Raw genomic sequence first — 26,786 nt, forward strand, 5'->3', positions numbered from 1 at the left:
ACTGAGTTCCCTTCCATCATGAGAAACAGCACAAACTGATCATTCCAAGTTATATCAAAGCTCTTTGTTTTATAGCAGTTCTTCAACTCCTACAGGCACAGTACTTTCCCAGTAATTAAAAAAAAACTTCACTCTAACAGACTGAAATGGCTGCAAGAAAACTATTTTCAGATTTACCATGCTCCAGTCTTGCTGTTACATTGAGTTGGTAGATACAGATAAGTTAAAACCAGAGTTATGTTTCTTTAAACTCAAGACCATCTTATGTCAATCACTATGACAGTTCAACCTCAGTTTATGACAGTTGGCTCTACTGAATATAACCTTTATAAAATGAACAAAGCTTAATATAATAATTGAAAGTTTTATTCATAATACATTTTTCAAAGTTTAATATATACACTTAGTGGAAATTTAAATGATATTAAAGCAAGTTAGCTGAAAAAATAGCGAGGAGATAGATAAGACCTCATTTTGTTTCTTTTATGAGGTCTTATTTGGTCAGTTTAGTCCCAAGAGGGTAGTTCTCAGGTCAAAGTTACAGTACTTTTGAAGAAGCAAGCTAGCTTGTAACAAGTGGCTAAAATATCTCATTTCTAGGAATCAATAACAAAAGAAAAATACTTCATTTATAAAGGTACAAGCAACAGATGAAGAATATTCCACTTTGTGTGAATCGCATACAAGTACAAGAGACCTTGATAGCAGTTACTTAAGAATTTAAGATGTATAAAATACACTGATTTCTAATATTGATCCATCTCAAATAACATCCCCATATCAACCATAAAAGCAGAAATTCAGGTCCGTACTTACATAACCCTAAACCTAATACAACTTAACTGACATACGTTTAACATAATAATGAAGAGGGCATCTAAGAGTAGAAAAAGCACCTACCAACAGTACGAGATTGATAAAGCAGTATAAAGCAGTCCAGTAATTGCTAGTTTTGTTAACCAAATATCATTCCTTTGCTTTATGAGCGAATAACATGTGTTTTCTTGAGGTTGAAGCCTCTTCATGCTTCCCCCAGCCTCTGCCAAGAGGTGTGCCAGCAGTACCTGCTACTGTGTATTTCAGGTTAGCCAACAAACCTTTCCTGGGTTTCTGCTGTTTTGAGTCCTCGATAGAGAAATGCTTTTTGCGTCCATCAAGTTCTTTTTGCAGGGAAGACACTGTTTCTTCGAGCTCAAGAGCACGTTTAGCCCAGTTCTGGAGACTATTCATTTCTTGATCCTGTGAGCATAAGGCTGCATTAGCTGTGGGAACACTCTGAAGTCTTTTTCATACAAGTGACTTCCTATTTCAGACAGGTTTTATTGTTTTTGGTAAACAACCCTATGAGTACTATATCAAATGACTATTCATCAGCTATTTCTTCTGGATTACTTTTACATAATTAAGAGAATGGCAAACTATTGGGCCAACAGATCTACTTAGGATCTGCCTGAATAAACTGACTCTAAAATGCTCAGCCACACCATGTGAACAATTTCATTTGTTCTAGGAACCAAATAAAGAAGTCTTTCCAGTATCCAGCTGCAAGCTTACTATTGAAACAAAACTGGTCAAATCAAAATTCATATCACAGTTACAAAGTCTGCTAACCAGAACTGAATAACTTTCTTTGAGTGAATAGAACACAGTCTTAAAGACATTCTCTAGACTTCATGGTTAACAAGACCACAACTTCCTAAGTCTTCAAACCAATTAAGAAAAATGAAGTTGAATATAATTAATTTTCAAACTCAGACTTGGGACTTAAATGCAAGTTAATATCCACAGAGAAAAACAACACGGCAACCTTTTACATGGTTTCATTTGCAGTTTACAAATGAGGCATACATGCAAAGCATCAAGAAGTCAACTTTTCATGTTTTACTTTGGCAGCCATTAGTTGCCAGGTCAGGTGCCATCACCTTCATGAAGCTTTTGAAGTTTACCTGTCCAAAGCTACCAGCCAGCTCAGCCACCTCTGCAAGAGGGGTAGGACAGGTTTCAAGCCAAAACTCACAGGGTTTTGTTGCATTAACACTAGTGTACCAACAGCTCGCCTGTCTTCAGCGAAACACATCATGATTTGAGAGAATTCTGCAAGAGTTCCAAGTTGTATTTTATGTGCTTGACAACAGGTTAGGACATCTTTAGGTCAGCAAGAATTGTCAGCACGGTCAGTTTCCCTATTGACTAAGTCCATCACTTAATAATAAAGGAGTCTTATAACAAAGGAGAGGAAAGGAGTTCAGACACAAAGCCAAAGTGTAAAGTCTGAGGGCTGTAAGCTCAAAAACAATTACTAAAACTGAACATTGTTTTTACATGTGCAAACATGTAGAAACAACCAATATAACTACAGAAACAAGTCATATTAGAGTTGTTTTGAGAAGACTGACAAACCTTAAGCATGATTGTATGCTTCAGCCTGCTGTTCTCTTCTGCCATTTTTCTGTAGCCTTCATTAGCTTCCAACAGTGTTTCATTTAATTTCTGTATTTTAAGCTTCAAAGATTTTATAAGCTGAAAATAGAACCCATACACACTCAAGTTTCAAGACACCATATTTCATATGAGCTTAGTTCATGACTAGAACTGGTACATACACTGAAAGCTTTTCTGCTTAATACTGAATAGGGCAAACTAAGATCAAAGCAACCAAGATGAAGACTGCTTCTTCCAAATCCTAATGTCCAAACCCATAATTTCTAGCAAGACACATGCCAGAGTATTCAAGGGCCATTGTGCTAAAGCCAATGGATTGCACAGACCTGGCAACCAAAGAACATCAGTATAGACTTCTAGAACAATCTGCTTCTTTTCCATAAGGGTAGTTAGAAGAATTCTCTCTCATCTCATATTCTGGAGTGCAGTTACAACAGAAAACCTCATTTTCTGATGCGAAGATAGATTTTAATATTGACAGATTGTTTTCAGAGGGGAAAAAACCTTCAAACCAGAAATATTATATGGATTTACATCAACACAGTTGTATGAAAAACTTCTAGATTGCTAAATAAAATCTGTTAAACACAGACCAAGGTGAGTGGGAGAGAAGAAAAGTAGTCAATCACTCACACATGCACAGATACTGTGAGGCAAAGCAGTGGAAGGGCACTAATCAAAGCAGCTGCTTTAATCTATGCTCATTCCAGTTATTGCCAGGCAGCATGGCAACTGAAAAGAATCAATACTGAATGCTCTTATCAAGCATTGAAACCAGATTTGCTTTCTGGCATCAAAATTTGAAACTGACATAGGAAATGGAAAATGTTGTAGAGCTATCAAGACCAGAAGTGGAAAATAAGTGCCGGGGCCATAAAACAAGACATTAAATTTGGTAAGGAAAAGTTATTTTTGGACTATACTTTTTCTATAGGAATGGATTGAAGTTCACTTTCCATTTACATGGTATATTAGAACCAGCTGGAACTGTTTCTCCAAATCCTACTCTTATTTGTTATTAGTGAAAGGAGCAACCCTCATCATTTCCCTCCCCTCCATCTTCTTTAAATATGGGAAACTAGCTAAAGCCTTGCAAAAAGGTCGTGTGATTTGTAGACTAGAAATATCTTTCTAAAAGCAATATTGTTTTCCATAACACAGAATGAAGCCCACAACTTCACTGTCTATATGCTATTCAGAACTGGAAGGATCTTGTTTGTTTAAAGAGAGACCTCACTCATTACCTAAACTTAAATGGATGGTGGAATTCCATACTGGTTTAAGGCAGTATTTTGGCTGTAGGTCTAAACTGCCACCAGATTCTTCAGCTGCTCCCTTATGTATGAGAAGGCAGCATTTCCAAAATGAGAGCACTGAGGCCGTGGCAATTTTTACCATGCGTTCCAACATAAGTTCCCATCTTCCCCTCCTCCAACCTTACATTATGATTGCCATGTGACTCAGCATAGTAGTAGATACCTCTAACAAACTAAAGTCAGAACACAGCCAGTCTTTGGCATGAATCATCCACAATCAAATAATGGGTTCTTTTGTAAACTTGACACCCACTTGCAGGCATTTTCATGTTTTTTTCCCCTTACAGTGCAGTTCTTCAAGTACTGAAACCACGCCAGAGTTTAGGACTGCTAATCCCAGATTTGCTAAACAGTAAGCAAGAACTACCTCATCTTTCTCCATGCATTGTTTCTGCAGTCCTTCGTTGGCTCTCTTCATCGTCTTGTCTGTAAGATCTACAGACAAAAGCAGTTTGATTTTCATACAGAAAACAAAAAGTAATTTGAATTACAAATAGCCAGGTTAGATTCCCACCTGGTTCCATACCATTTTCAGTAGTCAATATATCTGAACGTGGACTTCCCAGAGTCAACAGCCTTCCTGACTGTTCATGAAGTTGCCTTTCCAACTGCAATATTTTACTCTCTCTATCCTGAAAAAAATAAGAGGACATGGCAGAATTTGTCTAAATTTCCACTCAACCCCATGCACTACACCCTGTCCTCTAATTATACTACATATGCATATGTAGTTTACAGATCATTTTGGGTGGAAGTTGTGATGACTGTGGCTGAGAAATTGCTGTTAAGGAATGTTGCACTGATCACAGGAGGAAGTATTTACACAGGCTGAGGATCTGCACACTCTTTATGCTGTACAAAGGAATAGCAACTTACTGACACCAGCTACTGGGAAGTCCTAGGTGTGAACATATTCAGGTTAAGTGCTCTCCTGCATAAAATTTGTTTCTCATCGTTTCTTATCATGTAAGCTCCTTCTAGAACTTTGGACCAGAGACCATTATAAGTAAAATAGCTATCCTGTATTAAATTGCCCACCAGCCCTTTCAGACCAGCTTTTTACTCCACACCCTCCAATTCCAAGAATATTCACATAGCCAGACTATTGTGTACAATAGCCCTCAAGGTGTTGTAATCATTGCATTACAGAGATAAATATGACTTGGATTTAACTGAATCTTTGCCCTCAAAGACAGTGAATTTTAGATATACACTATAGCTAGTGTTAGACAAAATCTCTGACCCTACAGTAAGAATTCGCAAGGCTGAACCACTACAGCTACTCTGAATGCTCAGTGTTAATGTACAATTCCTGAGCAATTCTGGAAAGTTAGAATGTTAGCTCAGCACACAGTTTTTAGCAGTAGTCAAGTAATACCTCAACTTTCTCTTGTTCAGCTATAAATTCTTCTATGGGAACATAATGGTCTTCAATTTGTTCCATTGCACACATGTATGCATGCTTTTTAATGGCTTCTTTGTACATTTCAAATTTGCTCTCCAGTTTTTCTTCGTAACTGTCTTTCATATCTTCCAAGCGGTTGCTGAGAAGGAAACATCAGTCTTATTTAATATACGAGCATTCCAGCTACTACAACTTGACAACACATGACCAAACTGCAGAACCAGTTATTTATCTAATTATAGATAGTGAACGTAAGAGATTAAGAAATATTTTTAATGAAGATAAAGATAAAGAATAAAGATCCTACCAGATTTGCATCAAGGTATAATGCTTCAGCATACCAAAAAGCACGCTATAGGAGAATGTGCATAATCCCAGAACTCGGACCTGATGTGGTTATTCTGTGGTTATTCTCTTCAATGTGTCAACAGAAGCATGCCTATTAAACACAGCCACAGATCTCAGCACAAACTACATCGCTCTTGTTCGAAGCTGAAAGCCACAATAGCAGCAGATCAAAAGTAAAAGCATCCGTGGTACTTAAATGGTTGTACACTGTTGTACCTAAGCACTTGAACCAGGTGCATGAATCTCCAGTGATACTAAACTTTGCATTTCACAGCTGAAAAACTGGTAACTTAATACTAAATATTAATATCCCATTTCAGTGGGAAGCAGGCACTCAGATGGAAACTGCTGCTGCAGAGGAATGCAGTGCTGCATCATCACGAGACACCTTTGTCAACTAACTTGTCCACACAAAAGTCACAAGCACTTTTTCCTCACATACACAGACAACAGCTCCCTTTCTCCATACTCCTATTTTCCTCCTCTAAACTACAAGCAGTCAGAAACAAATGCTCAAGAGATATTATCCCTTATAAGATTAAAAAAAACCTCAATCTGAAATCAAACTGTTAAGGTCTGCTGATAGCGATGCACAAGTGCTTGTAGCTATGTTACTCCTGGAAGTCTGTGCTGCTTCAGTGTCTGCTAGAAAGTCAGATGTCCACATAATATTTTAAACTAGAAGATTTAGGTGATGAGTTGGAAGATCTGAGAAACAGAAATTGTAATTAAAAAATCCAGCAGCATGTAATGGTAGATATCATTACACCCAACTAGGCCTGATATTTGAAGCATTTTTCCAGGGAAGCTGGGCAGGAGGGGCAGAGGTCTGTCATGGTTTGCTCTTTCATTAAAGATAAATGACAAATTCACTGTGCTTTGTTATTTCAAGTTACAGAAGGCACACATTAGTCTTGCCACTATTTAAAAAACTGGCCCAGCAGAGACAGAATGTCAGTTTAACAGATAAAAGGCATCACTAATAGTTTTGTGTGTTTGGCCAAAGGACCCCAATAATTTTAAAGACGGCACAGGTGTTAAACCATAGAGCATGCAGTTGGCAACTTAACTTTGAGTAAGTGTTTGTTAGTAACTCAAGCAGCAGGAAACTGATTTCAAGAAGAGAAGAGCGAAGAGGAAGTGAATTCAGCTTGAGCAATCTGGATGCACTTGAAAAATTCCCCAACTAAGTAACAAATTACTGTGGCTGCCTGCATTATTAGGATACTAAAACAAGAAAACTTCATAATGCATCCAGCAGCAAGAAACCAGAAGGAAAGTTCAAAGAATTGCAATTCAAACCACCTGAAGCACATGCATATATATTAGCATACAATGACCAAGTGCCTGTTTGAGAGGGATCACGTGCCTTGAGTTCAAATAACAGTCTTCTGCATCTATTAAGTATGGATAACAAGACAGGACAACCTTTGTAATTACAAATTAAACGAAGTTCAACAGAAAGCAACATTACCTTTTCATTGTACATAGGAAGAGGCTGATCTGGAAAACAGTTTAACTTCTTCCCTTTTCAACTGAAGGTTTGAAACCAGCCAGCCCTAACTTCTCAAAACAACACAAACATGCATATCTTACACACACACACATATACATAAGTGTCTGTATTTATAAATGGGGCATTGTTTCAGTTTTAAATAGGACTGTAATATGACTTGCCTCCAGGCTTCCTCTGTTTCCAGCAGCTGTCGGAACATTGCTTCTGCCATCTCTCTACGTATGTTCACCTCCAGAAGGAGTTTACTTTGCCTTTCTGCAACTAGCTTCTCTTTCAGGTTCTCTGCAGTTTTCAACAGATCCTAAATTTAACAAAATTCAGTTGAGAAAATAAGCTAGATGTGCATTTCAATATGCAGGCATTAACACAGACAAGACATTCACATAGGGCCTTTCTACATATATCTTTCCAGGGAGGCTGTACCAAGGATGAAACAATATCAAATTTGAATTTCTTCTACTGCTAAGCCAATCTCCTTCCATCTTAACTGTTTATGCTATCAAAATAAGATTATTGTGGGTATATTTTGGCATTCAAATATCAACTGGTAGTTTACTGCCATTAGATTGCATAGCTTTGTTCCTAAAATGCCACATCTCATCTTGTTGCCATTCTCAGAAGAGCATGAACAGCTAAATAATGCTGTGTCTTAAAAAACACAAAAGTTTACAGTTTCCATTTGATACAGTTTCCAGTACACCTCTTACAGCACATTCCTAATATCAGAACTAATACCAGTGGCCTTGGGTACAGTTTTCAGTAGATGTCTGTCTACCTCATGACTCAGAATGGTGATGTCCACTTCCTCTTCTGCAGAGGTTTCATTACTGTCAGGAAAGTCATCCACAGATGTGTTCACATCAAAACGTACAATAGGTTTGCCATCACCTCCAACTAACTTTGGTGGAAAGTCACCCAAATTTTTTGGTAGGACAGCCTGGATAACCTGGAAAGCCCAGAGTTGAACACATTGATTTATCAATGCCATCAATACTGCAGATGTCAGAATAGCAGGAAGTAGCAGCAGAAATACACGGTTGTAATTACAGTATTTAATGATTACAAAAACATTAACAAAATTGCTCACGGCTTTTAGCAGACAAAAACATCAATACAAAAAATAAAACTTCAGTACTGTAGCAAAGTGGAAATGGGAAAGATCTACTAGAAAACATAGTGGGAATGCATATAAAGGTGTTTTCCTAACCCACTAAAATAACACAAAGCTTCAGCATATTTTCCTGAAAAGCTGATAAGAAGCTAAAGGCAAACACTGCAAAACATTTACTGCTTCCTGAAACATTCCACCCAGCAACTCATCCTAGATAAGCAACCATAAGTATGTATGTCACAGCACATTAGAAAACCTTGAGCCTCAGAACACACTCTTATTTTGTCATGAAAGTTGCAGCTAAAAATTATTCAAAAAAAAATCTCTGAGACATCCATGAGGAGTGGCCTGCAGCTCCTCACAGGGAGCTCTGTTTGCTGGTGACAGCAACAGGACCTTAAGAAACAGCATGAAAATCAGGGAAGGGTCAAGCTTGGTGTTAGAAAAGCTTCTTTACCAGAAAACAGCCAGGCACTAGAGCAGGCTGCCCAGGGTAGTGGTTGTGGCACCAAGCTGCCAGAGTTCCAGAAGCATTTGGACAATGCTCTCAGACAGTTTGATTTCTGGGTGCTCCTGCGTGGAACAGGGATTTGGACTCAATGGTCCTTATGGATCGCTTCTAACTGGGGATATTCTATGATTCTGGAGCAGAGAAATCAGGTGCTCTTACCTGTTTGGCTATAGCAGAAAATTTCATTACATGCAGTGTTTCATCATATGTATTAGCATGTTGATTGATATTTACAATCATGCAAGCTTTGCCTTTTCCACAAAAGAATGGCTGAAACAGGCGAGTCAATTTGCTCTCTCTGAATGGAATATAGCTTGGCTTCATCCTCATGGAAAAAAAGAATAATGAAATCATGAAACAAAATAAAATATGTGAAAAGGCCTGTGCAATACTGTAGCTTGGTTTAATTCTGTTTCTCTTTAAGGAAACAACTGAAGTATGATGCTTGGATTTGAGGCTAAACTATTTCACCTCAAAGAGCAAGATCTTTCCTAGAGCTAATAAGCTCTCCAACAAGCTAAATTATTTAAAAGTAAGAGATGTAAAGTGTCAGCATCACTGTTCCTTAGTATTAGAAAACAGCTTTTGTCTTGTTTCAGCCTCTTTTTACAAGAGATCTGCCAATTGCCTAAAGAGTCCACCTGTATATCTTGGAGGTTGAGGGGTTAAGAACAAAACAGAAGCTCTGTACACAAAGTGTATGGCTCATATGCAAATGCTAAAGAAAAAGAATTGTAGTTTTACTGCTAATTGCCTTTTTTTCTCCATGCAGTTTTAAAGACAGTGGTAATTTGAGGTACTCCAGTGATATCTGAAATAAAGGCTTACAAGATTCTGGAAATTCACATTTTCCACTTATCACATGAATCCTTCACAGAAGCATAAAGAGATACTTAGGTTTTCAACCTAACACTCAGCATGTTGCTTACAACTTGTTACTTACTTTGGATTTTGATTCTGTTTCAGTGCTGCAATGCATTTTCCAAGGATATGAAGAGAATTATTTATATTTCCTGCTTCTTTTAGTCTGTCTCCAAAGGCTTGTGTCTTATTACACCTCTCTGACCCAGCTAGGTCACAGAAAGTCAACCTGAATGGAAGAACACATAAACAAGCATGTTTCTAAATAGCATGAAAATACAATTGTGTCTCTTTTTCCTTCAGATATCTCAAGTGTAAAAGCGTGACTCATTTCAGCCTACCTAGATTACAGAGTGAGTTGTACTTATGTATCTCATCTGGAAGGCACTATGCAGGCTATTAAACACAACAGCACTGAACTATCTTCCCAGTGAATATAAAGATTCTTGAATGAGATCGCTGCTCTATTCAGCACATTCAAAGAAATCTGCTTATAGGCATTCTTCCAATAAAGGTTCCTTCAGCTAAACTTTAGATTAAGATACAGAGAAATATTTCTACTATTTCTACTCCTGTACCTATCAGATTTCCAGCCAGCTTTATAAAACCAGGGCAGTTTGGATTTCCTTCTCAGCTCTCAGATGATTTTTTTTGTTTTTTAAATGAAAAAAAAAAAAAAAAAACAAAACAAAAAAAAAAAAAAAACCAAGGACATACAGCAATTTGGCATGCTTACACCATATCAACTTTTCAAAAACACTTGCATTCTAGTAGTCAGCTGAAGAATTTACTTACTCAGAAACTCTAAGAACATGTGGTTGATGTTCATCAGTTAGAATCAGTAGCCGGATTGAAAATATACTGTGACTGGAAAAGACAACATTTTAATAAACTAGAATTACAAGAATTAGGCAGACACTTCAGTAATATTTGTATGCTACAGAAAATTCTGCGCCAAAAACACCCCCCTAATTTATATCAGTTACTTTTGCAATGCATTCATCCAACAGCAAAAAGCAGCAATACGAGTTGTGTTTTGTGGCTTGTCATTTCTTTCAATAAAAGGAAAGGGAATAACATCACATCAAACCTACAAGCTGTCTTGGAGAAAGAAGCAGCTAATTCCCTGAAGTTCACTGATCAGAAAATGAATGCTCACATAGCCACTTATTCTACAAAGAGAGTATATGAACTCATTAAATTTGAAGCATTAACTTCTTAGAAATGAATAGGTTGAGGAATAAGTTAACGTTCAAAAGTCCTGTAATTCTGCCTAGTTCTTAACATGCACAGTTATTCATCAAGTTTCAAAATTATTCCCTGTTTTTCAGAAAGGTTGGATTTCTAATAATTGAAAAGCTGTTGTTATTCTGTTTTAGACATCAAGCTACAAAAACAGAATAATAGACCTCTTATGAGAAACTAAGAGAAAGTTCCACAACCCTATAAGCCCTATCCCCCATTTTATCCAGTAAATCGGGAAACACATACTGTAGAAGACAAACTTCTCCAGGACAGATTTAAAGCAGTGCTTTACACCTCATCACCAACCCACAATTCAAGAGAAGTTTCTTAAAAAACAACACAAACCTGAAGAACACACAGCACAGTTTGGGAACAAGCTAAGCAGAAGTTGGGGTATTCCCTGGAGCAAAAATAATAATATTCTAGGAACAAAAACTCTGCCAGACAAGCACACGTTTCTCTGCTGCACTACTTTAATCTTGGCTGAAAGTCACATGGAAGTACCACTTGAAATTTGAAGGAAGTTGTCTTTAATACAAAACAGTACAATTTTCTCCTCAGAGAAGAAGCAGGCTCAGTAGCGCTATGACTCTAGTAACTAAATATGCAGCATGCCCTTCTACAGTTAAAGAACAATTAAGAGAGCTTTAAAAACAAGTAGGAAGATAGTTTCTGTAGCAAGTATACCACTTTTTCCATATATTCCCTCCTACTCAGTTAAACCAGATTCTCCCTGGCCCCTCTCCCAGAGGGGCTAAGAGCTGGTGTTTTAATTCTTAAGAGATCGAGTAAACTCAGCTACAAAAATGCAATGTAACAGAACCTAGATAGTCTAGAAGGCACCAAAAGGCACTGCAAGACTCATTCCTTCTCACATTCCCTACTGCCAGGCTCCAGCTTTCCAGGAATTACACTGCCAGTATGAAGAATTACCCAGCTTTTTCCTTTGAAGTCCTCGCACAGCCATCCCCACTCAGAGGGGTTAACACTTGCCAAAGAGCACAGTACTGTTGGCACTCACAACAGATGTGATTTGATCATGTTGGCTGTCCAAAGGCACTGAAAAGCAACCCAACTCCTGCTACTGTTACAGTTCTAGAGCCTCTCCACATTCATCCAAGCTGTCTTTCAGAATGTCATAACAGAACCAGAGCAATCAAGGAAAGTCTTAAGATATTATTGAATACTGGCTCATTTAATAGGCACTCTGAAATTTTCACCTCCCTCCCCCTCCTCCTCTCCTTAAAAGACAGAGCATGCTTATAATTAGAGGAACAAACCTCCTGCTTGATTGCTCATTCATTCTAGTACAAGCAAAGCTTCGGTTCTTGTTTCCTATTTTTAGTATTTTGCAGCCTTCTTCAGTGCTCTGAATGTTAATCCACTTCAAGTCTGCAAAGAGAGACCTTTCACATATACTTTTGGTCAAAGACACCCCATGAAACTGCCCCAGGTCACAGAATAGTATTGTTACCTTTAATATAAGAGTTTCCTCCTTGATCTTCACAAATTCTTAAGACTCTCCGCTTCTGATTTTTTAATGTAGATAATACACTTAGGAGGTCATACACATACTCATTATAAATCTCACAAAAAGAAACCCACACAGATGCTTGTGTTCTTTGGTGTATATTGGTCTGATAGGCGTCAGTTGGAACACAACTCCTCTCTGCTAACCAAAAAGGAAAACTAGGTTCAGTGGTCAAACAACAACACTGATAAACCTCTAATAATTTTAATGGTCTCTCACACCAAGGTAAGACATCAACACTTTTAAAATAAGGTGGCTTTCATATATGTGTTTTACTATGAGATATGCAGTACAGGATAACTGACTGTACTTTAAGAACATTCACAGCAGCCACCTGTACCCAGAACGTGCACAGGATTTAAGCTGTCCTCCCTCTACTGCAAACTTCCAGCATTTTGTTCATTTGCTGTGTAGTCTGAGATCTCCCTCTTCCCACAAAGGGCGCAAAGCTACACTGTCACTCCTCCTCCCAAGTTCAGCTATTAAAATTTGGTAAAGATATAACTAATACTAAGATTTTAAAATCTACCTATAATTACTCACTCTACGTTACAGAATTTCTAACTATTTTTTTCTGAATCAATTTTCCACTTTACCTAGTGAAGGCAGATTTCTTGAAGTACATTTGGAAGAAGTTGGCTCCACGTGACACATATTTGCAACTGTATTTGAGATGCTTTCAGTCTCCTTGAGGAAATAAGAGATGATTACATCCAAACAGATAATGAGACTAGCAGAAGTGAAACATGACAGTAATTCTAGTATTTAGGTTTTAAGTATTGAAGTAAACTGTTAAACTAACTTCACTCAAGCTGTAAATTAAATGTTCTAAAAACACTGGGCTGACAACCCAGAATGTCTTTATGAACTGCTGTTTAAGTCTGACCAATATTTCAGTCAACAAACCATACTGGAGAAGCAAGTCTCCTCAAGGGGCAGAGGGCAGGATATGGGGCAGAGGTCACTTAAAAACATAAACAAGCCAGACATGTATTATGTCTGTGGGCGTTTGAGCCAAACTTACTAAAAGACCTCACACAAGAGATCTTCATAAAGGACTCAAAGATCTGATAAACAACAGCCTTTAACTACGTTAAAAGGCCATTAAAAAAAAAAAAAAGATCCTGTACAGGTATCAATGTAGCTTGAGTATACACCCTTGCTGAATTTCTTCACATCAACAAAGTCATTTAAAAACCTTCTGAGGTTTATCAAGACATAGGCATCAAATTACCTCTAGGACAACAGGCAAAACAAAGTAGCAGTCCCTACTACTTAGAAATTCCTGTATCTTTAGGTATTAGCTTCCTTCCTGCCCCCCATCCTTTCCCCCATATCTTAAACACCAGTAGACCACTCACATTGACTTCCCAAAATCCAGTCTTGATAGAGGTTCACCTTACTGTAGTAGAGGGGAACAGATGCACAAAAGCAATGCAGTGTTCTAGCTATCAGAATCCAGGGGTAAGTTTATTATGGAATGCCTACTGATGCCTATGTAACTCACTTGGTATATTTAACATAGAATACCTGCAGACAAGTAGGATCTTGCACTTTAAACATAAATATTTAATGCTACTTTATTCCCACTTATTTTAGTTAATTCTGCATTGTCAGTGTGCTTGTGTTGCTTCTTGAGTAATTACAAGAAGGGAGGCTAATGGGTTTACAGTTTATCAAGCACAAAGTAAAATTCTATAGCAGGATATGGGATTTAGCTGCGTCATACATGCATGTCAAAAACAATATAAAAAAGCAATATTTATGGATATGATGTTGAATATGTTTTCATAAAGAGATTTCAACAAAATTAAGTGAATTACACACTGTATTATATATTATTCTTCAGATCATAAGACTACAGAAAAGAAGGTGAAGACTACCTAAAAACAAGCAGGAACGTGGACTGATAGTGCTTGCTTATGACAGAAGTTAATACTTAGTAGTGAGTAAGAGGACAGGTGGGAATGGAAGTGCAAGTAAAGCAGCTTTTAATCCCATAAAAAGCAATATTTAATCCAGTGGAAAAGAAAAACAAGTAAAGGGAAGGGAAGCAAAGAGGGTCAGAAGTATGCCAAGCGTGTTTTTGCACCAATATTGTGTAACGAACATAAAGAGGAGAACATTAAATACAAGTGTATTACAGTAATTCAGAGCAGTTTCAACAGAGAATGAAAGCAACAGCAGATTCTTTCTGCATGACATGTAAACTGAGCCTGGGAAAAAAGCCTACCGAAATCCATGTAAACCAAAACCAAGCTCACCAAACCATATCTGCCCTCAGATTACAAGCTTGAGTGAGCATTCAAACAGCTATGCTATTCACAAGCTACCAAGCAGCATGCCTTCAGCAGGGGGACAGCTGAGCTATCAGCGCAGACATATCACAACACATACACGAGTTCTTGCCATGCATTATTGTCTAGATGCATTTTTACCTTTCTTTCTTGATGGTGGAGTCTTGCTTGCTTTTCACTGTAGTGCATCAGCATCTAGATCATTTACTGTAACTAAACTATTAGCAAAGTCAGAAGGTGATTTAACAGAAAGGAATGTTTGTGAAGTATCAAGTTCTCTTTCAAACACAGTATTTGACCTCCTGTTCTAGACCTCGAGTTCCTGCTTGTTCCTTCTTTTGCAAGCTTGGAGATTCCATAAAGATGTTCAGAATGTTTACCCACTATCTTCCTGATATTGTCAATTTTTCTCACCCCCTCCAAAAATGCATAAACATACTCATAGAATATGAGTGAATTTAAGACTCCTGAAATAAATACGTATTCTCCAGCATCTTTTAGGTTTTTCATCTGAGGTCTTATCTCAAAAGTTAACTAGACTGCCTCAAGTTCAGTTTGCAGGATTTAATCTAAACAATAGACTTTAGAGTGGAATTTTACATGTGAATGTGAGTCACAGAAGGATATTCTTTCAGACATAACTGGAGTTACAAGGATGTTGGTATTAATGACCACTGAAAAAAGAAAACCCAGGCAACTGTTACTTCTATACTTCTCAGAATTCATTCAGACTTGCTTTGAATCATAATCAGCTGAAATGACTGAATTCCGGCATTAAATACATGGAATTATACTTCTGATTTACCAGAAGTAAGCAACTGGACATTAGAAAAAAAATAACACAGACATCCTGTGAAAACTGGTGATTGGAATAAGGAGTACAGAACAACCAAATACACCAAGGTGCTCATTTTTCAGGTGACAGATGTTTCTTATTCTGCAAATAATAGAATACACTCACTACAGCTGCCATAGTAGAGACTTCTCTGTCCTGCTTACAGGCTTGGTGCTGGTACTTGTAGTCTGCAGGTGTGACCAAGAAAATCTACTTTGCAACAAGGTTTTAGACAGGTCAGATCATAGAATCTGAGAATGGCTTGGGTTGAAAAGGACCACAGTAACCATCTAGTTTCAATCCTTCCCGCTACGTGTGGGGTCACCAACCAGTAGACCAGGCTGCCCAGAGCCACATCCAGCCTGGCCTGGCCTCAGATATCTCAGAGACTTTCCAAGGGCCAGCGCCACCAGTGTCACAACCACTCCTCTATGGAAATCCAGGCTCTGCAACAGTTTTTGTGTTGAACTATGTGCTGCTGCCCTCTGTGGAAAGTTCTTCCAGTTTACCCTCAGTCCTGAACACAGCCAGTTGCCTTATTGCTCCAGAGCTGACAAAGAATCCGTGCTGTAAATTAAGATAAATCTAAAGACCCAACAGTAAATCATTTACAAGACTCTTCTATTATGAATTTTTTAAACTCCATTCAGTAATTAGGAAGTATATAATCACTGACCTCCTTCATTGATGCCAGAAGAGTGGCTTTTATGATTTCTTCTTGTTTAACTTGCGCCTCTTCTAATTTCTTAACATCATTACTCAAATACGGTTTAAAATTCATCTTCAGATACTGTCTGCCTCTTATGTAGTTAAAAATCATGTCAAGTGAGCGAGGTAAAATACCCAAGTCCTTTGAAGTTCCTTAAAATAAGTAAAGAAAACTTAGGTATTTGTACAAGCTTCTCATGGAGTCCTGACTTGGTTGTTACAGTTGCTTTTTGATGTGTAAGGAATACCTTGGATAGTGTATGTCTTGCCTGCATTTGTAACGCCGTAAGTAAATACCAGCCCATTTACTCCATTAACATATGCTCTCACAATCTCTTTTGTTGAGCCTTCAAAAAATTCGCTTTGAGTAGTTTCTGGCCCAAAGACCTTGGAGAAGGGAATGGGGAAAAAAAAAGAAGCAATAAACACAAAGAAGTTCAACATATCACAGTGCAATGGCAGCAACTAGAAGATAACAGATTAGTTTTCTGCCTTGCCTAAAGAATTCAGCATTTTCTGTTGGGATGTTACAGGATGCCTTCTTAATCCTAAGAGGTACTCAAACCTGCACTTAGTTATTTTTTAATGTTTTCTTACTTCTAAGATTATCTGCTCAGAATACTACTCATTAAGCATACTGTCCAATGGACACTTTCAACAGCTCTGCTAGCAGTGAACAACTCCTTCCTGCTCTGTACCAAATGCAACTGACTGCTGCAAATCAGCAGTTACAATGGCCTAAATGTAAGCCATTTGCTTTTCTAAGGAAAAAGTATCATGTGCAATTCAAAGAAGAAAAATCAAATTATACAATATCATAGAAAGTCTTCAATTGAAAAATACAAGTAACTATATAACTAAAATTAAGAAAAAGCCTGCTTACCTGAGAAAAGGTGAATTTATGTACAGAGTGACCAATTCCTCTTTCACAGTTTTTCATTACAGGAGATTCTTTGGGTGCATGAAGAATTACTGTCTGGGGATCTTCAATAGTTACACAACCCTTGAAAATAAGAAAAGATGAATCAAAACATCCCACAAAATTGTTCATGTAGAAGCCTATCTGGAGAGACAAAAAGATCTATGAAAACTTGCAAAGTTAATAGATGATAGTCTCTTGAGGTATGTAACAACTACATACAAGCAGATATTTGCTTCACATAAAAGCCAGAACATAAGTAAAATTAAGGTAATTGCCTGGAGTCTTCTCAGAGGTTTAAGTTTTTACTTGGATTCCTTCTAGCAGTTTCTTTCTACTTCCCTGACTCTTTCTTCTCACTCCCCCCTTTCTTCCCTTCTACCTTTCTCCAACTCCCTCCTTCTACTTCTCTCTTCTCTTGCCCCTTTTCTCCTTTCTTCTCCCACTCTTCCTTCTGTTTTTCTCCCTCTTCCCCCTCCACATTCTTTTCTTCTTCCCCTTTCTCATTCTCTCCCTTCTCCTTTCCTTTCTCTCTCCTCCCTACATCTTCTCTCTCCTCCTCCTCTCATCTTCTTTTCCTCTCCCTCTCATCTCCACCACGCCTTTTCCACCACCACCCGCAACTCATCTGTTTCAAACCCTGGTATCTCATAATTGGAACTTGCAGCACTTTGTACAGCTATGGAAACAAAGACATACAGAAATGTACTATTTTCCCCCCTCTTAAATCATTTTTAGTGCAAAAAAAGCTACAAATAGCACACATTAAGTAAATTTGCAACACATAATTTGACTGATAGACGATGTTATTAGTAGCGAAGGAACCTGAATTAGTTTCAGATCTGATTTGATTGCATTTTCTCAACTGAGTAAAGGTAAGATACAATTAGCCAGCACCCACTTAACTAGATAAATATAAAATGCAATATCATAGGAAAATTGATTTTACACCCAACCATCATATAGCTTGCCAGTGTTTTGAAGTATCAGCAGTAAGGATTATCAGTTGTAGCTAAACCTGGAATCTGCGTTCAGAGGTTGGCCACACAAATAATACACATGTAGCACACACCTAGGCCACACTGCTTGCTTTTCCTAAGAGCCTCAGTCAACAATTCAGTTTGTCAACTGGCTTACCCATGCTAAGTGGCTTGGTACTGAATTCAGACCAGTTACTTACTGCACGAGGCTCTGACCTCCTATACTCTCTAACACCCTCTTCACATTACCAGGATCAGGAATGCAGGGCATTAGTATGCCAGGCATACTAAATCTCTTCACAAACTACACTACTGGTGTAGGAGGAATTCCACACCAGCAGCACATCCATCAGCTGCCTCCAGTGTCGTAGAAGCCCTAAAGTAGTTGGATCTGAACTTGAAATCAAGTTGGATCTTGAACTGAAATCCAGCTGGTACTATGCCACTCTCATTATTTCCCCCAGCCAGCCTCACAGCTTTTAAATTTTTTTTTCAGCATTTACTTTCTTTCCTCACTGCATGTAAGAGCACACAAGTAATTTCATTTATGGTCAAGTATTCTGAATTTTCCCATTCCAAAGAAGAATAAGAGACAACCTGTAAGATAGTTAGATTTTGTAAATCAGTGCTATAGCCAGCTCAGGTTGCTGAATGATGCCAGACTGGAAAAAGCCGTGGTAATGTATACTAGCCAAAAAAGAACTGAGTTCTTTTTTGAAAGAACTCAGAAAGAAAACTTTTCCTACTGAAAACTTTCAACTCCAGCAGATTCAACACTAGAACACACAACAATAAAATAAAATAACATATCTCAAGAAGCAAAGAAGAACAAATATTAAATCCTTCTTAGAGAGGCCAGGAACAAGAGGTCTAACTGAAACTCACAGGGCCTTGCAAAAATCAGGACTGACAGATAGGACTGCAGAGACCTCATCCTCCAGGAACAGCTTAACAAATTATTTGCATCAGTGTTAACAATAAAGGGCTGGAGAAAGAGCAATATTCCTGTGTGGTTGCATGTGCACGTGGATGTGTAAAACACCACAGCATCTAAGAATGACAGAATAAGTTTTAAAAGTTGATGAGAAGAGCAGCAAGTCAAGCAGGACCAGAGATTTCAGGCATTCTCAAGCAGCTCAAGGGTCAAATACCTGCGTTATTCGTAGAGATGTTTGATAGCTTTCTTTAAACTTCTTTGCTTCATGAGCCATGGGCAGATATAAGAGTGACAACTACTTTGAAATAACATTCCACTGGAGTTCCACTGAGCTACGGGTGTGCATGTCTGTACTGTGCACATTAGAAAAACAAATGATAGTCACTTTCACACAAGCACCCACTAATAGTATTTGAAATCACTACAGGACTCATAAAAACAAAAAGACCCAGCTTACAATAGTAGGTATTCTCTAGCAGAGAATAAAAGCTTATTCCTTAATTCTACAACCAACCTGAGTTTCATGGCTTTCCAGTTCTGCTACAGAAAAGGGTCTCACCCTCAAGAAAACTTTCAAAGGTTGATAGGCCTATTGACAAAAAAAAAAAGATGTGTTGTTACAGCGGCCACTTCTCCAACAGAACACCCCCCAGGTGATATCATAATACATCTCTGATGCACTGTTTGCTCCCTCTCTGCTTGTGAAGGTCAGAGCTGTCATTCACTTCTTGACATCCTCATGCCCTAAATCTGTGTTTGTTTGGGTTTTTATGATGCCAGCACCGGGGCTTTTAAAAGAGCATGACACGGGAGGTGTAAACTGCACTGCTTCCACCTTCTGGCTTCCCTCAGTATTGAATTCGAGCTTTAGTTTCTAATTGCCGCTCCGTAGCTGTGCACTTCCACTTAGCAGGGAGCACGCCAAGCCAACGGGCTGACCCTCTTCGCCAGACAACTGCAGACAACTGCAGACTCCTAGGTGAGGATTTACCCACCAGGTCCAGGAAGGAATCCGACTCCGACGCGTCGGATAGCTCCGCAGAGGCGCGGTTTTTCCCCTCATCATCCATTGCTCTGCGCGAAGGCACTCGCAAGACAAAAAAAGGACACCGTTCTCTCACAGAGCAAGTGAAAGCACACAGAAACAAAAGTAAAGAGCACAGCAGCCGCTTCGTAAGAAAATAAGACCCTCAAAGTAGGACAGCGCGACAGAAGCTTAAGAAACAAGCGGCACGTGGGCTGCGTTTAGAAACCTCCCAGTGGGAGCACGCTAACTGCTCCAGCTGGGCATCGCCCTCACCCACTGGCACAGCCCGTGCCCACCTCCGTACCGCCCCGCCCGCCCGCCCCGAGCCCTGCCCAGCAGCGCCCAGCAGCCTCCAACCGCCGCTACCTCACCGCGCGGGAACCCGCCAGACACCCCGCACGGGCGGCGCAGGGAGCATTTTGGGCGGGGGGAAAGCGGGCGCTGATTGGCCGACGGGAAAGGGGGCTGGGCTGACGCGGCTCGGCGTCGCTCCCTCCGGCCGGCAGGGGGCGCTGTCGCACAGCGTAAGACTTGCATCCGCGCTGCCGCCGTCGGAGGGGCCGCTGCTGGGCGGGATGTGGCGGGCTTTATCGGGACGAGGGGAGAGCTGCGGGCTGAGCGACAGAAGGGCGGGCTGCCGGAGGCAGGGCTGGGGGAAGAGTACGGCTGTGTAAATATTTCTATCAGAAGTTATACAAAGTTACTGTGGCTGCTGTTTAACTGTTTAATACCACGAGGTATGCTTGTGAGGCATTAGAAAAGCAATCAGGAAGGCAAAGGAGAGTCACAGCCCTCTAACTCCCTTGGAGAGCCCTGGGTCAGAAAGGCACTGGGCTAAGCAGGAAGGTGATGGGTGAGAGTGAACAGCTGATGACATGCAAAGGCCAACCAGCCTCACGTACACCCCTGCTGTTGTCTGCCCCAGCTCACCCCCTCTGCTCTGACCAGTGCCATCACAGTCCTTGCTGTGCTTCTCAATGCACTCTAACAACATGCACCTGATTCTAAAACACTAAAAATATGCCAGGAAGCTCATTGTTCACACCTTACCAGAAGCTTATCTTTAGATACCTTTTCTTTCGCTACTTTGTTGAGAGCACAGCTATTCCTACCAGCTTCTCAGCAGAAGCAGATGTGTAGCCACCCACAAATGCCACAAGGTTTCTCATCTCTCCTACATCTCTCCAGACTGTTAAGATGAATCTAGAGTGGCTCATCACAGAATCATAGCAGCTGGGAGGGACATCTATGTAAGTCATCAAGTCCAACCCCTGCTAAAGCAGCTCCCTACAGCAGCCCACACAGAAAGCATCCAGGCAGGTCTTGAATACCCCCAGGGGAGTCTCCACCACCTCTGTGGGCTGCTTCTTTCAGTGCTCCTTGCATCCTCACAGGAAAGGTTTTCCTCTTGTTAGTATGGACTTTCCCAAAGATAGGTCCTTCTAAAACTTGATTTAATGTCACTGGGATGAGTGTGCAGATGAGGGACTCCTAAATCCCTTTTTAAAGGTGGCTCAAGATTTCACCCCAGTTTATTTCTTGGTGAAGGCAATGAAATATCAGACTCCACACAAACATACGCCCTTGTTTCTGCTTTTTTAAACTGAAGTTAACTCAATGCATGGAGAAGCCAGAACAGTATCAACTTAAATGCATGAGAACTAATAGTAACCTTATTAACTCAGATAGCCCTGAGTTAGATTTTTCCATAAAGGATTCATGTGCAAAACGTCCATACAGTCACCAATCTCTAACCAAACTATGATGCCCAAGTTCCACCTTCTCATTTACAATTCATGTGTTCTTCCTGAAAAATAACATCAGGAAAATGTGATCTTCTCAGATAGTATTTTGGTTATGTCCTTATTCAGGTAAATCAGAGAAATACCATAGACTCATGACACAAATACAGAAACAGAGAGCAATGAAAATTTGTAAGCCAGCTTTATTCGAAGTAGATAACTATGATTTAGGCATCGGCAATAGTAACTTCAACTTCTACACCTGGCTCAATGCTGATGGAAGTGATCTGCTTCACAATCTCCGAAGGGCTGTGCAAGTCAATGAGTCGTTTATGGATACGCATTTGGAAACGATCCCAGGTCTTGGAGCCTTCACCACAAGGTGTCTTCCTGGTAGTGATTCGCAGAATCTGAAGCAAAACCATAAACACAGGGTATCAAGCTGATGTACACAAGAAGCCCTTTCTACCTTCTGCATTTGTCACACAACAGTTATCAAAGCATCAAAGAACCAAGCTATGCTATTATCTAACACAACCCTCAATTTAGTAGCACTGCTTCATATCTCAACTTTTATTTAAAAAAAAGACATTTTAGGTGCTTATTTACAGAAATACAACACGGTTTCAATTAAGTTTAAATACCTTGGTAGGCATGCGCACAGGTCCTTTCACTTTCAGGTTTTTCTCCTTAGCACCTCTGATCAAGTCAGCACAGACTGAAAACACAGAATGCTTTTAAGGCTTGTGGATCTTTCGTTTGTTGTTTTGAACAAAGACTTTTAAAAGACACGTTGGCTCAGAATAGCGTATAAAATGATCACTGCAATTCAGGTTTAGGAGTTTATCCTCATAGCCAACTACATCAAAATCAAACGACTTACCCCACAGTAAGATAGCAAAAAATCACAACAGAAGGTTATTACCATTTAACCCTTATCTGAGCCACAAGCAACCCAAATGTCAGGCAACAAGCACTGCTTCTACATTCATAATATGTGACTAAAATGTTGCCAACATCAGTTCCTAAATGAGATCTATTAATGCCTTACCGAACACTGAACTTCTAACTGACCGCTTAATAACAAGCATGACAGAGTATCAATCAAGATACCAATAGCTTTCAGTTCTCAGACATTCCAACAGTAACATCTAAAACCCCCAGACAAACAGAGGGACAGAAGCTCTGTCTTACTACTACTCTAGTTTAAAAAAAAAAAAAAAAAAAAGTGTCACTCACCCTTCTCAAGTGATTTTACATTGCGACTGGTCAAAGTAATTCTAATGCGATGAATTGCTACCTCTTGCTCCACAGGTGCCTTGCCAGTATCTTTAAATGCCTAAAATGTGAAAGTTAGATATCAAACACGACTATCAATACCAACTAACACTACTGAAAACAAGCTTGTGGAATGTAAAGAACAATTTGGCTTTGGGACTGTATTATTTGCATGACGTGATCAGGCAGGTATAATGGCATAGTCCAAACAGTGGGAATAAAGGATGATTAGAGGTGTGTGAAGCGTTGTGAAAAGTAACTGCTTTGCAGGGTAGAAAGCTTTGAGAACAGCTCTGCCTGATTTGCCTACGTATAAAGCAGCCTGTCCAGGCACTGATCATGCCTGATTCTCCTCCTTTCCTACTAACTTGCCCTGGTGAGACCACATCTGGAATACTCTTGTCAAGCTGTGGGCTCTTCAGTTCAAGAAATGCAGGGAGCTACCAGAGAGTCCAGTAGGAGGCTACAAAGATGATTAGAAGCCTGAAGCACCTCCCTTATGAGGAAAGGCTCAGAGACCTCAGGCTGTTCATCCCGAGGAAGACTGAGAGGGGATCTCATCACTGTTTATGAATATCTGAAGTGCAGGAACTAAATTGATGGGGGTGAGATGACTCCATGGCGGTATGCAGCAACAGAACAATGTGCTATGGTCAAAAACTGGAACACAAAGTTTCATACAAACACGAGGGAGAACTTTGTTACCGTGAGAGTAATGAAGCACCAGAACAGGCTGCCCAGTGAGGTTGTGGAGCTTCCTTCTCTGGAGATACTCAGAACTCACCTGGACACTTTCCTGTGTGACCTACTCCAGGAAACTTGCTTTACAGCTTTGCCATACTTATGTTCTTTACTATGAGAGTGGTGAGGTGCTGGAACAGGCTGCCCAGAGAGGTTGTGGATGCCCCGTCCCTGGAGGTGTTCGAGGGTTGGATGGGGCCCTGGGCACCCTGGTCTAGTATGAAATGTGGAGGTTGGTGGCCCTGCCTGTGACAGGAGAGTTGCAATTCATGATCCTTGAGGTCCCTTCCAACCCTGGCCATTCTGTGATTCCGTGTGATTACAGAGCGCTGGGCCAGATGGTCTCCAGAGATCTCTTCTAAGCCCTGCGTGATTCTGCGATTGTTCTTGTATCCAAACACCCGTGAAATTCTACCACCCTAACAGCCCCCGCATAAATCCAGCAGCAAGGATATCAGCTAAATGGGTGGAACATTGAGCAAACAGGCCAGAAAGACTGACTGCACCACTTCAGGCACTGATCTGAAGAGCTTCGCGTAATTAAATGTTTGGGGAAAAAAACTGTATTAAAGCAGACAGACCGAACCGATAAAAGAACGGGAAAACACACAGTAAAGAAGCATTTTAAGATAAACGTTAGAAGCACGGCGTTACTCCGACCGAGCAGCTGACACGTGCCCTATTAGCTGACCACGCTGCTCGCTTAAGAACGCACACGAAGGACAGGCGCAGAGCCCAAGCTCACCTCACGGCGGCCCGCTCAGGGCTGGATGCGTACGGCCGCCCCACAGCGCTCCGCGGGCACACGCGGCACCGCCCCGCCCCAGCGCCGCGCTTCGGGCCCGGACCCAGGCCGAGCCGGCGGCACGCGGCTGGCAGGACGCGGCGGCAACCACGCGGCGCCGCCCCCCACCCGCTCCCCCCGATCCGTCGCCCCCCGCCTCACCATGGTGGCAGCGGGGCCTTCCTGGCCGACTTATTCCCGGGCGGGGCGCGACGCGGGGCCCAGCGAACAGCGGTGAGCCAGGAGGAGGCGGCGAGAGGAAGGCGCTGTGGCGGCCGGCGGCTTATATAAGGCAGGCGGCACCGCCTCCATCCGGGCGCCGCGGGACCTTTCACCTCGGGGCCGGCGCCCGGAAATGGCGGCTGTGGGCGTGCGGTTCTGCCGCGCTCTATGGCCGGTGGGGTGGGTGAGGGAGCATTCATAGCCCATCCTGGAGTCTGTTTGGTAGCGCTGCTGGAGTTGCGATGCGGGAATCTGGAGCACAGTGAAGGAAGAACGCTGGTTCCGTTCGTTCCTGGGCTTAGGGACTTCAATTCGTTTTGTTTATTGGAGTCTCCGCGTTCTGCGCTGCCTTCTCTCGAGAGCGCTCGTTATGGCCGCAGATAGCAGCCAACAAAGCGAGCGTTTTGCTGCTGCTGCCCGCACAGCTGGTCATGCTCTTCTGTAATCATTGTGGTTGTTGAAGAAAGCTTGGCACCTTGACCCGAACTTAGTTTCACCCGGCACCCTGCCCTTCTGTGTATCTGTTTTCCCTGATCAAGTATTTCACGGGTCTTCACGTGGTCTGAGTCATGTGATTTAGATAACTTTTGTATGCCGGTGTCGCATTGTGATGCTCAGTTGTGGGCTTGTTGTGCAGTCACAGCACCTGTAGTTGTGCTTCATAGTTTCTCACTAATGTATCAGTTTTCAACTCGATGCTCCATTCTGATAAAGCACTTTCAATAAATATGAGTAATGAGTACAGAAGCCATTGTCCTGTTACAGTTCCCTAGAGGGCTGCTGTGTCCTTTACCAAGTGAGATCCCTAATTCAAAAGTCTGATTTGATAGCAGTCCAATTTCTCTTCTTCTCTGCAGCAAAAGCAGCTTTTGTTTCTGGTTGTTTGTTTCCCAATTCCTTCAACAACTACATCAACAATTTTGAGCTCAATTATGCATAAAGATAATATTAGAAACAAGAAATTGGTTATGATTTTTAATTTCACTTTAGCCCTTGATGGATTACAAGAGGATCCTCAAAAGGTTTCTGTCTTCTCTGTTCTTTGTGAACTTAGGAAGGGGGTATGGCTGTTTATGAGGCTGGATAGTGATAGGATAAGGGGAAATGATTTTAAACTAAGACAAGAGATTGAGGTTAGATACAAGGAGGAAGTTTTTCACCCAGAGGGTGGTGAGACGCTGGAACAGGTTGCCCAAGGAAGTTGTGGATGCCTCTTCTGTGGAGTGGTGGTTGGTGACCCTGCACATAGCAGGAGGGTTGAAACTCGATGGTCATTGTGGTCCTTTTCAACCCAGGCCATTCTGTGAAAGACTCCACTATTCCAATTCAGCTATTCCAATTTTCTGAGGAAGTTTTCCATCCTACAAGCGTTCTATATTTGTCATTAAGTGCATAACCACACACTGACCGTGCTGAAACACTTAATTTTCCAGTAGTTCAAATGGTTCTCAATCAGCTGTCTTGCTATGCTGTTTAATTGAAGCTTTGATGAATGTTAGTACTGAACTTTATTTCCTGATAAACTGATAAAATATTAAATAGCTTAGAGCCAAGAACTAATTCTAGTGGGATTCAATTAGAAAGACATCTGACCAATTCCTCACTGACAACACAGACCTGTAACCTTGGTTTTTATTTACTTGCAACATGCTATCTATGTAAAATTATGCCACTTTTTTGCTGTTGTACTGAATAAATCCATGTAGACATAAGTTATACCAATGCTGTTCCTGTTGCCTACCAGACATGCTCTAATCACATGAGCAATACAGTCAATTTTAAATTTAATTTGAGCTGTACAATTTAAATAAAACTTTGTCATTTCTTTTTGTTTCTATACCAAGGATTCCTTTTATTTAGTTTAGTTTAGTTTTGTTTTTCCCCTGGGAGTACTGCAAGGTACTGATTTCATTCCTTTCTTATGCTTTTACATATATATATACATATGTATTGGCACAACCTCAGCTTTCTGTTAGACTTTTTTTCTTGAGCTTCCCCAGATTTCTCAAAGCTTATGGAAAATCCACATT

At 40.5% G+C, this 26,786-nt stretch overlaps 2 protein-coding genes and 1 non-coding gene across 6 annotated transcripts; all 3 read right to left on the reverse strand.

Annotated features, from left to right (window-relative positions):
* Positions 1–284: 284 nt before the first annotated feature.
* Positions 285–20,367, reverse strand: LOC122178901 (kinesin-like protein KIF20A). Of its 4 annotated transcripts, XM_042869448.1 has the most exons (19): positions 20,356–20,367; positions 19,958–20,049; positions 19,477–19,551; positions 17,010–17,129; positions 16,375–16,513; positions 16,095–16,279; positions 12,883–12,973; positions 12,230–12,427; positions 12,036–12,147; positions 10,306–10,377; positions 9,593–9,739; positions 8,809–8,974; positions 7,803–7,973; positions 7,189–7,328; positions 5,137–5,302; positions 4,273–4,390; positions 4,126–4,193; positions 2,401–2,520; positions 285–1,239 (listed from the first exon to the last, which is right to left on the reverse strand). In XM_042869448.1, exons 2-19 carry the CDS (start codon positions 20,030–20,032, stop codon positions 967–969), a joined length of 2,436 nt encoding a protein of 811 aa, XP_042725382.1. In that variant the 5' UTR covers positions 20,033–20,049; positions 20,356–20,367; the 3' UTR covers positions 285–966. The 4 variants fall into 4 exon arrangements, with proteins under 4 accessions (XP_042725382.1, XP_042725381.1, XP_042725383.1 ...); XM_042869447.1 differs by lacking the exon at positions 20,356–20,367 and having other exon boundaries at positions 19,958–20,252; XM_042869449.1 differs by lacking the exon at positions 20,356–20,367 and having other exon boundaries at positions 286–1,239; positions 12,230–12,424; positions 19,958–20,252.
* Positions 20,368–21,914: 1,547 nt separating this feature from the next.
* On the reverse strand, positions 21,915–24,804 carry RPS20 (ribosomal protein S20). The gene is made up of 4 exons (XM_042869297.1): positions 24,697–24,804; positions 22,971–23,070; positions 22,376–22,449; positions 21,915–22,141 (listed from the first exon to the last, which is right to left on the reverse strand). Exons 1-4 carry the CDS (start codon positions 24,697–24,699, stop codon positions 21,959–21,961), a joined length of 360 nt encoding a protein of 119 aa, XP_042725231.1. The 5' UTR covers positions 24,700–24,804; the 3' UTR covers positions 21,915–21,958.
* Positions 22,523–22,589, reverse strand: LOC122179473. Its single transcript, XR_006178704.1, has one exon. It is a non-coding gene; the product is annotated as a small nucleolar RNA U54 (small nucleolar RNA).
* Positions 24,805–26,786: the final 1,982 nt, after the last annotated feature.

Source organism: Lagopus leucura, unplaced genomic scaffold (genome assembly GCF_019238085.1).
Source record: "Lagopus leucura isolate 7727_CA_CO unplaced genomic scaffold, USGS_WTPT01 Super-Scaffold_100002, whole genome shotgun sequence".
Classification (NCBI taxonomy): domain Eukaryota; kingdom Metazoa; phylum Chordata; class Aves; order Galliformes; family Phasianidae; genus Lagopus; species Lagopus leucura.

Excerpts from the sequence above, each read along its gene's own strand:
- LOC122178901 (XM_042869448.1), bottom strand. The coding sequence starts at position 20,032 with ATGGATGATGAGGGGAAAAACCGCGCCTCTGCGGAGCTATCCGACGCG. Across the intron at positions 12,974-16,094 it reads TTCTGGCATCAATGAAGGAG|GAGACTGAAAGCATCTCAAA; the intron begins GTCAGTGATTAT and ends TATTTCCTCAAG. Across the intron at positions 10,378-12,035 it reads AATGAGCAATCAAGCAGGAG|TCACAGTATATTTTCAATCC; the intron begins GTTTGTTCCTCT and ends TGTCTTTTCCAG.
- RPS20 (XM_042869297.1), bottom strand. Across the intron at positions 22,450-22,970 it reads TGTAAAATCACTTGAGAAGG|TCTGTGCTGACTTGATCAGA; the intron begins GTGAGTGACACT and ends CTGTGTTTTCAG. Across the intron at positions 22,142-22,375 it reads CTGTGCGCATGCCTACCAAG|ATTCTGCGAATCACTACCAG; the intron begins GTATTTAAACTT and ends GTTTTGCTTCAG.